Genomic DNA, 12162 nt, shown 5'->3' on the forward strand with positions numbered 1-12162 from the left:
CCGGGAGTCCGCGTTTTTTTTTTTTTTTTTTAAAAGCCAGCAGCTACAAATACTGCAGCTGCTGACTTTTAAAATAGTGACACTTACCTGTCCAGCGCACCTGCGATGTCGGCACCCGAAGCCGATCTCTCGATCGTCTGTCGGGTGCTGCCGCCACCATCTTGGGTATGGGAATCAGGAAATGGGGCCTTTCGGCTTCATTTCCCGGTTCCCTACTGCGCATGCGCGAGTCGCGCTGCGCAATAAGGACGCTCCCCGCTGCCTCTGGGATCTGTGTGTTTCCCAGCAGGCAGCGGGGTACTTGCGGTAAGGGGCGGGCACTTGCGGAAAGGGGCGTAATCTACGCCCCTTTCCGCAGAGAGCTATCCCGGAAGTGGGTGCAGATACCTGTACTGTACAGGTATCTGCACCCCCCTCCCCCCTGAAAGGTGCCAATTGTGGCGCCGGAGGGGGGGAGGGTTCCGATGAGCGGAAGGTCCACTTTAGGGTGGACCTCCGCTTTAAAGTGTATTTCCACTTCTGCAGCCAAATTGGGCCAGCACAATTATTTTTTGTTACATAAATAGTCCCTGGTGATCCTGCCATGAAGGTTCTTGTATGGGCACTTTCTGTTATAGGGTGACAACTTTCCCAACTCTCTTCCTTTGGTGTCACCGGGTGAAGACTACAAGTGGTTGTTTTATCGCACTTAACCAGACATGATCCACTGTTGTCACCATCAAGAAACCCACCCTGAGAAAAGCCATGCAGCCATTGCTGGGATGCATGTAGACAGGCAAAGAGGCTTTAGGAGATCAGCAGTACAAAAAAAAAAAAAACATTGAAAACTGGGATTTTATCTAAAAAAAATTAATAAAAAAAAAACACAGCAATTGTTTATGATGCACAGATCAAACTTAAACTAGAAGAAGAGGCAAAACCTAACCAACTCTAAACCTAGCCAAATTCTAAGCCTAATTTATCTAGCCCTGTAAAGAAAAAGAAAATCTCTATACTTACCTATTCTGTAGCCGGTCCAGTCCCACGCTGAGCTGTCACAGAGGCTTCAGTGTGTAGGAGTGTCTTTAGAGAGGCAGCCGACAACGGAAGCTCCAAACAAACTCTATGGGTGACGTCACTTTCCAGGCATTTCCCAGCCGTTGTTGGCTTTCTCCTGCACACAGAGGGCGCCGGTGCTGAAGGGACCGGAGCGGCTGCAGAGCAGGTAAGCATAGCGGGGTTTTTTTTTTTCATTACAGGGCTAGATAGATTAGGCTTGTGGCTGGGGTTAGGTTTAAGCCCCGTACACACGAGCGGACTTTTCAACATCCAAAGTCCGACGGACTGATTCCGTCAGACTATTCGATCGTGTGTGGGCTGCAACGGACTTTTGATTCACCAAAGTCTGACGGACTTTAGAATATGGAACATGCTTCAAATTTTTCCGACGGAACTCCACCGGACCCGGTCCCTTCTAAAAATTTGCTCGTGTGTGCGCTATTCCGATGGACTAAAACCGATGCTAGGGCAGCTATTGGCTACTGGCTATGAACTTCCTTATTCGAATCCAGTCGTACGTCATCACGTTCGAATCCGTCGGAGTTTAGTGTGATTGTGTGTGTGGCCAAGTCCGCTCAGCCGAAAAGTCCGTCAGAACTCTGTCGGAACTCCGGCAGAACTCCGGCGGAACTCCTTCGGAAGTCTGTCGGACATAAGTCCTCTCGTGTGTACGGGGCTTTAGAGTAACTAGTTAGGTTTTGCCTTTACTGCCACTTAAATTGATTTTAGTTAAGGTTCTCATCTACCTTCGTCCCATAAATGACACTGGGCAATGGTCCAAACCAGCTATTCTCAGCTAGAGTTCCTCTAGAGCAGACTTGCTCAACCTTTTCAACACAAAGGAACCCCTGAAATAGTTTCCTGGTCTCACAGAACCCCTGCTAAAAATTACCATATCTACAACTCATGATACATTAGTGTGATGGTCAGTGGGAAGAATCCTCCTTACACTTGTCATTGGGAAGATTTCCCCCCTTACAGATAGCTAAAAAGATCAGTGGTGTCAGGGGTAACTTATCTGAGAGGCAGAAATTGTTCATTGCTCAAAGAACCCCTAGCAACCTCTGTAGGAACCCTGGGGTTCCATGGGACCCTGTTTGAGAAACCCTGATCTATTGTTTGCTAGGGATTCCTTTGAGCTGTGACCGATTCACCTTCCACCTGATGGTACCTAGATAGTCCCAAGTCCAATGCCACTTGTCTGTAAAATGGCATCCCAACCAACACTGGAAGGGAATATTATTCCCAATGATTACCAAGGTAAAAAGGAATTCTTCCACTGAACCACAATGGATTTTAGCAGGGGTTCCCCTAAACCAGTAATTTATTTTAAAGGGTTCCACTGGGGTAAAAAGGTTGAGAAAGGCTGGTCTAGTAGAGCCCAACAAGACCCGATACACTAAAAGAATATGAATTTGTCAGACAAGAACACACAGCACATCGGGCCAATGATAAAACCACAAAGAGTTATGAGAAGAGTAGAGGACTCACCTGATCCTGGAACATGGCTCCACCGAAGGCCCAGACGGCGGCAAACACAAAGTAGAGTTCATAGAGCTCTTTGGGGCAGTCGGGTGGGGTGTTCTCCTTCGTCAAGAGACATTCCAGAAGATAACACAACATCTGCACCATGCTCTGCTCCGGGATCGGGATTATCTTCTTGAACCTGTGCAGATGAAGCATCATAAAAAAAAAAAAGATGAGCGGGGACTTGCTTGACCAAGAACTTTCATTACTTACTCTAGTGACAGAGACCATCAGATGTCAATTAAAAGCCACCCAATGAAGATGTCATGTCAATGGTCAACCATTATATATAATCCTTCTAGATCCAGCAAGAAGAGAAACATTTCAGGTTTTATTCATTCTAGGACTTTTTTTTTTTAAGGGAAGTTTGAGTGGTTGTTGAAGCAAACCTTTTACAGCATAATATATACTCATCTATCCTGTGCTCCTCCAACATGAACAAACGCAAACAACTGGAATTTGTTGCTATGGAGGTGAACTTGACACTGACTGGCCCAGAGGTGTGACATGGCGAGTCTATAGCCCTGTGTAGGGTATGACCCTGGGGACTCCCTACAAAGGACTTTCCTTTTTTCCTGGCAGCAACAGAGCAGCAGGAGATGAGAAGGCGGCAAATGTTGGTTCTGGGGAGGGCTAAGCTTAAGTATACTTGGTACATTGTCTTTTGTGGGCTCAGCACAGGTCCACGCTAAGGCCTGGAATTTTTACACTGGAGACTTTAAAAAAAAAAAGGTAATGGATGTTATGTGATGCTTCTAATTAGGCGTTAGCCCTCGGTAACGGCACAGGGACCTCCGCTTGTTCCCTCCACTCTGATAGTTGGGACTTACAGAGAGCAACATTAACACTTTCTTCACTTTCGTGGACCAACCTGTGGTAATTATAGCAGTCCTTGGGAGCATGGGTCCTCCTGGGGGCCCCATCATAGGTGGGAGTGGTTTACCAACAGATTACATTCCTTATGGAACTCTGGGGGGGGTAACTCTGGCAAGGCCGGAGTTCTGTACCATCTCTTGCCAGTTCCGGATTCTTACCATGCCTGTCCCGTTGCCCCCCCCCCCCCCCGCAAAGATCTTTGCCCCGATTAGTCCCCCAGTGAAACAGATTAACTCAAGTCCACACAGAAAGGTTTTTCCTCTTTAATGGCAAATTGATAAAAAAAAAAAATACATAGGACCATAGTATATATACAGTTATATCTCATATCCCAGATGAGAATATTAAATAAAGAACCAAACTGAAACCCAAACCCAGATTTGGGGTGAAACCTAGTCCCTGTGTTCCTCCAGCTGAGAAATGCTACAGTCCATATTCCCATCAGGGAAAAGTTGATCTGCTTTCAGCCTTTCGTGGAAAGCCCATGTAATGTCCCCCTGACTACATTCTTCAAAATCGGACTTCTTACCCCAGAGAACAGCGTCCCCTCTCAGGGAACTATCTAGCAGTTGACCCCAGAAACCAACTCTTGGTGACAAAACCAACATAACAACTGGGGTCTACTCACAGACAAGGTCTCCTACCGCAGTACACAGGGGTGGTTTGGCAACTAAAGGGCTCCCTAATTCAAAATTAAGATGGAGGGATTGAATAAAAAGAATACCACATCCCAAAATCACATATGAAGACAAACAGAGAAGAGGGCCAAAATGGGCTAGGAAATGCCAACCCTGGGACTTTTACCGGTATAAAATCAGTAAAATCTGCAATTAAATGTCAATTGCTAAAAATGTTTTTATTTATTCCAACATACATCAATAGTACACAAAACTTTGTTATACAACCATAAAAAATGATGAGGCAAGATACAATGTGGAACATCTCCAAGATTACCCCACTCTTATACATAAAAGTGCTGAGCTGCAATTTTCAACATGTTTCGCTCATAACTCGAGCTTCTTCAGGAACTAGCGCAGCTGCTAATCATAACATTGAGCCAGAATTTCCCAGACTTAAGAGTACATTTGCCAGTGATAGTTAATGAATAAAATTTAAGAGAAAAAGTGCAATTACTGCACCCGTGGCCAACAGACAAACAGCGACGCGTCACCAGGCAATTGGTCTGGGTAGTTGAATCAATACTAATAAAAGCAAATTCACGATTAGCCAATACAGAGATAAACGTGGGTATTGCCAGAGAGTCAATTCAGAGATATCTGTCATTTGAGTTAAATAGCAACAGTTCACCGAGATCAACTTCTGCAGTTCATCCTCCGTCAACTGCCAACCAACATAACAACTGGGGTCTACTCACAGACAAGGTCTCATACCCCAGTACACAGGGGTGGTTTGGCAACTAAAGGGCTCCCTACTCCAATAGGGCCCACAACATTGTCCTCATGATGCCAACATAGCAAAAGCCCAGGGGGTACTACCAACATTTTCAAGAGGGCTTGCTAAGTCAATGTTAGTCAATGTAGCAAGGAGGCCCTAATGAAGACAAATTGTGTTTGGCTTTCCAAATGTGTTGCGTTCTTCTGATACGAGTCAATTATATCATTAGAAATCTTGGACTCTTGGACCTTTGGTGCTCTCAGTGGTCTCTATACATTCTGTTACAGAGCGGCCGATAGAACCAGTTAAAAATGAAAGGGGACATTTTCGGGTCAGTGCAGCTAGTAACAGCCCCGGACATGTAGAGACTCCACAGAACACCAGAAGAAGAAGAAGTAAAAATCCTTGATAAAGAATTGCGTAAAGCAAATAAACAAATACCGCTTTTTTGAAGAACACGCTGACAGAGGAAGCCGGCTAGACAGAAGAATATAAAAAGAATGAGTTGAGAAAACAACAGAGGGATTGGGTTCTTTGTGCCTTCGGAATTGAGGACGCGGTCCTGCTTCTGCCATATGCTGCGTGACGCACGGCGAGCTTTGTGCAGCAGATATAGCAGGTGCCTGTGTGCGCAAAGCCACTTTATGGATTAAAGAAGAAAAGAAAAAAACTCCAAAAGATATGAAATATGAAAGGACGTCGATGTCTGATGACTATTTCATGGGAAATCTATTATGTAAACATCCAAATGAACCTTTCAGCCAAACAAAGCGCGCCCTGAAAAGGAGACGGGCCCGCTAATTAGTCCGCGTCCTCTTCATTACATCTTCTGTGCTGCCGGGCAACCGCCCGCCTTCCATGGCCGCTCATACCCCCGGCTCATGAATTCAAGATGGACCCCCGAGAAGGAGAAAATGTCCGGATATTTCTTTAATGAGGCTGTTTGTGTAAACATTGGTCATGATAAATAGATGGGGGATGTGGGGATTGTGCGAACATCGAACGCAGCCAGCGGAAGGGCTGCGTGGGCAACCATGACATGAACTTAAAGGGGAACTTTATACAGACAGGTACATGTGACGTATCTGTAGAAAAGAATTTACCACTCAAAACATCTGCAGAATTTGGCACTCAGACCGAGTCTTCGCCCCCCTTGGTGCGCTAGGCATTAACTCACAGAGCCGGCTTAATAGCATCATGGGCCCCTGGGCAAAGTAATGCACCAGGACCCCTACCAGCCTGCCCAAATTTACGCTCCTACTCTCAAAAAAGTATAAATAGTTGATAGAATTAAACATTCATTGCTGCTTTCAATTAAATAGATTTTAAACAATAAGGAAACACGTCATAACGCAAAGACTAATCAACACAAAGAGCACAGTGCAGGGGGGGGGGGGGTCAGGAGGGCACAATACTTGGATCAGGAGGGCACAGTACGGGGGGGGGGGGTCAGGAGGGCACAATACTTGGATCAGGAGGGCACAGTACAGGGGGGGGGGGTCAGGAGGGCACAATACTTGGCTCAGGAGGGCACAGTACAGGGGGGGGGGGGGGTCAGGAGGGCACAATACTTGGTTCAGGAGGGCACAGTACGGGGGGGGGGGGGGGTCAGGAGGGCACAATACTTGGCTCAGGAGGGCACAGTACAGGGGGGGGGGTCAGGAGGGCACAGTACAGGGGGGGTCAGGAGGGCACAATACTTGGATCAGGAGGGTACAGTACAGGGGGGGGGTCAGGAGGGCACAGTATGGGGGGGGGTCAGGAGGGCACAATTCTGGGATCAGGAACGCACAATACTTGGATCAGGGGGGCACAGTACAGGGGGGGTCAGGAGGGCACAATTCTGGGATCAGGAGGGCACAGTACAGGGGGGGGGTCAGGAGGGCACAGTATGGCGGGGGGGTCAGGAGGGCACAATTCTGGGATCAGGAACGCACAATACTTGGATCAGTACCGCTCACACTCTTTGCGACTCGAGCCCATCCTATTTTGAAGCCTATTAGAGCCTCTGGTACATAAAAATTTAAATAAAAAAACACAGCCGCTGTAGTTCATGCACCCGGCGTCCTGAAAGGGGACAGACACATGAATAGGGAGGGGGCGGGCATAGATAGATTCATACTATACATGAATCAATCCATTATGCAGAGGGGTGGCGAGGAGAGGGGGCGCCCCTAACGGACAGGCCGCCACTGTGTGCCGCACCATGGCAGTTGAAGGTCAAACAAAGACCAAGATGGCGGCTTCTTTGGCTGAAAACGATGGGAGGGTTTAAAGCAGAACTCCGGCCTTAATATGAATGGGAGCCGACACTGAAAACCATCCCAATTGTGGTGGAAAATGTCTCTTTAGAAAGGTCCCCATACCTGGTCCTGAGCGTGTCCAGACACAGCGGAAGGTACTTATCAAACAGAATGGTCAGGTTGGCTCTCTCAGATTGCACTTCCCGCTTGTCAATCCAACTGGTGACTGGCGGGTTCCAGCCCAGGTCTGCCGGGTTGATATACAGAATGCCTGCAAAGGAAAACGATGACATCATTAATTGGTAATTACTTTATTCATTTTTTGGGGGGTGGGGGGGAGGGAGATTTACCTCCACTTCCTGTCCCATAGCCAAACAGGAAGTCAAAAGGAAATCTCTGCAAATTAAGGGAATTCCTTGGGGACCCCCCTTCCAAATTAAGGATATTCCTTGGGGACCCCCCTTCCATATTAAGGGAATTCCTTGGGGACACCACCTTCCATATTAAGGGAATTCCTTGGGGACCCCCCTTCCAGGTTAAGGGAATTACTTGGAGACCCCCTCTTACAAATTAAAGGAATTCCTTGGGGACCCCCTTCCAAATTAAGGTCATTCCTTGGGAACCCCCCTTCCATATTAAGGGAATTCCTTGGGGACCCCCCTTCCATATTAAGGGAATTCCTTGGGGTCCCCCCTTCCATATTAAGGGAATTCCTTGGGGTCCCCCCTTCCATATTAAGGGAATTCCTTGGGGTCCCCCCTTCCATATTAAGGGAATTCCTTGGGGTCCCCCCTTCCATATTAAGGGAATTCCTTGGGGACCCCCCTTCCATATTAAGGGAATTCCTTGGGGTCCCCCCTTCCATATTAAGGGAATTCCTTGGGGTCCCCCCTTCCATATTAAGGGAATTCCTTGGGGTCCCCCCTTCCATATTAAGGGAATTCCTTGGGGTCCCCCCTTCCATATTAAGGGAATTCCTTGGGGACCCCCCTTCCATATTAAGGGAGTTCCTTGGGGTCCCCCCTTCCATATTAAGGGAATTCCTTGGGGTCCCCCCTTCCATATTAAGGGAATTCCTTGGGGACCCCCCTTCCATATTAAGGGAATTCCTTGGGGACCCCCCTTCAATATTATGGGAATTCATTGGGGACACCACCTTCCATATTAAGGAAATTCCTTGGGGACCCCCCTTCCAGGTTAAGGGAATTACTTGGCTTGGAGACCCCCCTTCCAAATTAAAGGAATTCCTTGGGGACCCCCTTCCAAATTAAGGCAATTCCTTGGGGACCCCTTCCATATTAAGGGAACTCCTTGGGGACCCCTTCCATATTAAGGGAACTTCTTGGGGACTCCCCTTCCAAATTAAAGGAACTCCTTGGGGACCCCCCCTTCCAAATTAAGGGAATCCCTTGGGGATGACCCCCCCCCCCCCCTTCCTCCCCTCTATTACTTTTCTGGGGACAACAAAATTTGTGATTTTCATTTACTTTCACTTTCAAAGATAATATTAAACAGGACAAATAGAGAGAGGAAGAGTCTCCATAATGACAGCATTAAAAACCTGACAGGGGTTCTAATCCATCTCCCCTCTATCCAAGATTAAAAATAAAGCTTTGCCTTTCGTTATACTTTACTGGTGGGAACTCCGCAACACATGAAGCCTGCCCAGTAAGCAGACAGGTGCAGTTTGTCCCGAATTGAAATTCGGACACATTTTTTGTTTTTTGGAAATTCGGATTCGTTACATTACATGAAAAGAAATTCCAATACTTGTCATTTAATAGTTAATTATTATTAGTTATTCTTTTGGATTTTCCTTCTTATTTTCGGGCCTTTCGAATTTACAAATTTTCAAATGTATGAATTGTGATAGCGAATGATCCGATAAACGAAAAAATAAAATAAAAAACACGAATGAAAAACGAACTCATTTTTCGGCAGTGCGCATTTCTAGACTAAAATAAGAAAAGAAAAAACAGAAAAGCTTTATTTATTTATTTTTTTAAATGGGAAAAGTCAAGGCACATCGATTTTCAGCGATTAAATTTCAACTTTAAAATGTAAAAAACCTTTACATGAAAAAAAAACGTATCGCTTATTTTGAATTGAGGGGACAAGGGTTTGACCCTCTGTCAACTTTTTATTGCAGTCAGGGCCGTCTTTAAGGCAGGGCAAAAGGGGCAGCTGCCCTGGGCCCTGTCATTGTTGTGGGGCTCAAAACAGCTGCCTCATACCTGCCAACTATCCAGGTTTAAATTCCCTCGTCCCTTGAAGTTTTATTCCTGTGCTGTGTCCCGATATCTCAGTGTGAAGTGCTGCTACTAATGCTGCCCAGCTCTGCCCTTTTGTTGTGTACAGATGACTCACCTGCAGACCCTGTGTTGTTTACATGTAAATAAACTACATTCATATGTAAATAGCAGCAACAATACTAAGTAAATAGCTGCATCCGGCGGCATTGATATGTAAATAAAGGCGGCATTCATATGTTTATCATACTCCCCTGCTGTGAGGAGATGATGTGCTGTAACCTCTAGCAACTAGTCAGTGAACCGTAATGATGTGCTGTAACCTCTAGCAACCAATCAGTAAGCAGTAATGATATGCTGTAACTGCTGGCAACCAATCGCAATCGCTGTCTGATCTGATGCAGTAAACAGATTTTAAGTCTAGCTGCTATTTATTGTATGTCTCAGAGCAGGTGGAGAGGGAAATTGCATGCAAGAAAATTTTGCCCAGGGTCCAATCAATATTAAAGACGGCCTGATTGCTGTCAATGTCCTCTCCGTTTGTACTGGTGACTATTGTCATCGAGACAAAAAGTGAGGGGAAAGTTGTCATGAGAATAAGAGATGGGGGGGGGGGATTTTCCAATGGGGGGGGGGGCAAATCTCTACAATTGGAATTTCTCTCACTTAAAGGGAGATTTTCTCTCACTTCCTGTTGCCCTCTCTAAGACAGGAAGTGAAAGGAAATCACCCCAGCAAGACATGGACAGCAAAAAAAAATACTTTTCTTCTATCCAAAATTTATGTGAAAACGTACAATTTAAACTTCATCTCCCTTCTCCACACTCACTGACATTAGGAATGGGGGGTTGGAGCCTAGAAATGGGAGCTCCTCCAGGAATGGTGAGGATGGATAGAAGAAAGGCCGGTGCAAACCATTGCTATGGAAGAAGATTGTCCTAAAATGGGCCCCAATAGCATGACCAGCAGAGAATGGCAACTCTGGGAATACATGTTTGCAGAATATAAAATAGAACATTTTAGACAAGCAATGGGCTCCTTACCGGCTCTGGAGACGGTGGCGGGGGTCGCTGTCCTCAGGTGACTGATCTCAAACACCAGCCTCATGGTGGGATTCAGAGGAATACGCTCGTTGCTAGCCAGGGTCAGAACCTGCAGGAAAAGGTCAATATGTATGACTTCAACACGAGTCCGCCATGAAAAGCTTCCCATTATTACCAGAGGAAGAATTTAGTTTTCTAGAGGAAAGTTGTGGACCCCTTTAGCCACAGAGATGCAATGTTGGGGTTCATTTCTCAACTAGGGTTCCTTTAAAAATTTCTTTCACAATGACCACAAGTCACTTCTACAATGACCACCAATATAAGGGGTCACACCTACAATGACCACCAATGTAAGGGGTGACATCTACAATGAGCACCAATGTAAGGGGTCACATCTACAATGAGCACCAATGTAAGGGGTCACATCTACAATGACCACCAATATAAGGGGTCACATCTACAATGACCACCAATATAAGGGGTCACATCTACAATGACCATCAATGTAAGGGGTCACATCTACAATGACCATCAATGTAAGGGGTCACTTCTGCAATGACCATCAATGTAAGGGGTCACATCTACAATGACCAACAATGTAAGGGGTCACATCTACAATGAGCACCAATGTAAGGGGTCACATCTACAATGACCACCAATATAAGGGGTCACATCTACAATGACCACCAATATAAGGGGTCACATCTACAATGACCATCAATGTAAGGGGTCACTTCTGCAATGACCATCAATGTAAGGGGTCACATCTACAATGACCACCAATATAAGGGGTCACATCTACAATGACCACCAATGTAAGGGGTCACATCTACAATGACCATCAATGTAAGGGGTCACATCTACAATGACCACCAATATAAGGGATCACACCTACAATGACCACCAATGTAAGGGGTCACATCTACAATGACCATCAATGTAAGGGGTCACATCTACAATGACCATCAATGTAAGGGGTCACATCTACAATGACCACCAATGTAAGGGGTCACATCTACAATGACCACCAATATAAGGGGTCACATCTACAATGACCACCAATATAAGGGGTCACATCTACAATGACCATCAATGTAAGGGGTCACATCTACAATGACCACCAATATAAGGGGTCACATCTACAATGACCACCAATGTAAGGGGTCACATCTACAATGACCATCAATGTAAGGGGTCACATCTACAATGACCACCAATATAAGGGATCACACCTACAATGACCACCAATGTAAGGGGTCACATCTACAATGACCATCAATGTAAGGGGTCACATCTACAATGACCATCAATGTAAGGGGTCACATCTACAATGACCATCAATGTAAGGGGTCACATCTACAATGACCATCAATGTAAGGGGTCACATCTACAATGACCATCAATGTAAGGGGTCACATCTACAATGACCATCAATGTAAGGGGTCACATCTACAATGACCACCAATGTAAGGGGTCACATCTACAATGACCACCAATATAAGGGATCACACCTACAATGACCACCAATGTAAGGGGTCACTTCTACAATGACCACCAATGTAAGGGGTCACATCTACAATGACCACCAATGTAAGGGGTCACATCTACAATGACCACCAATATAAGGGATCACACCTACAATGACCACCAATGTAAGGGGTCACATCTACAATGACCACCAATGTAAGGGGTCACATCTACAATGACCATCAATGTAAGGGGTCACATCTACAATGACCATCAATGTAAGGGGTCACATCTACAATGACCACCAATATAAGGGGTCACACC

General features: G+C 45.9%; 1 protein-coding gene across 1 annotated transcript in view; it reads right to left on the reverse strand.

Moving 5' to 3' along the window:
• LOC143934988 (dynein axonemal heavy chain 9-like) overlaps positions 1-12162 on the reverse strand; it is a 301551-nt gene that overhangs the window by 139622 nt on the left and 149767 nt on the right. The window contains 3 exon segments of the mRNA XM_077458539.1: positions 2530-2704; positions 7203-7350; positions 10372-10480. Coding sequence (XP_077314665.1) covers positions 2530-2704; positions 7203-7350; positions 10372-10480 — 432 coding nt within the window.

This window comes from Lithobates pipiens, unplaced genomic scaffold, assembly GCF_037356315.1.
Source record: "Lithobates pipiens isolate NorthernLeopardFrog02 unplaced genomic scaffold, aLitPip1_a1.2 Scaffold_28, whole genome shotgun sequence".
Lineage (NCBI taxonomy): Eukaryota > Metazoa > Chordata > Amphibia > Anura > Ranidae > Lithobates > Lithobates pipiens.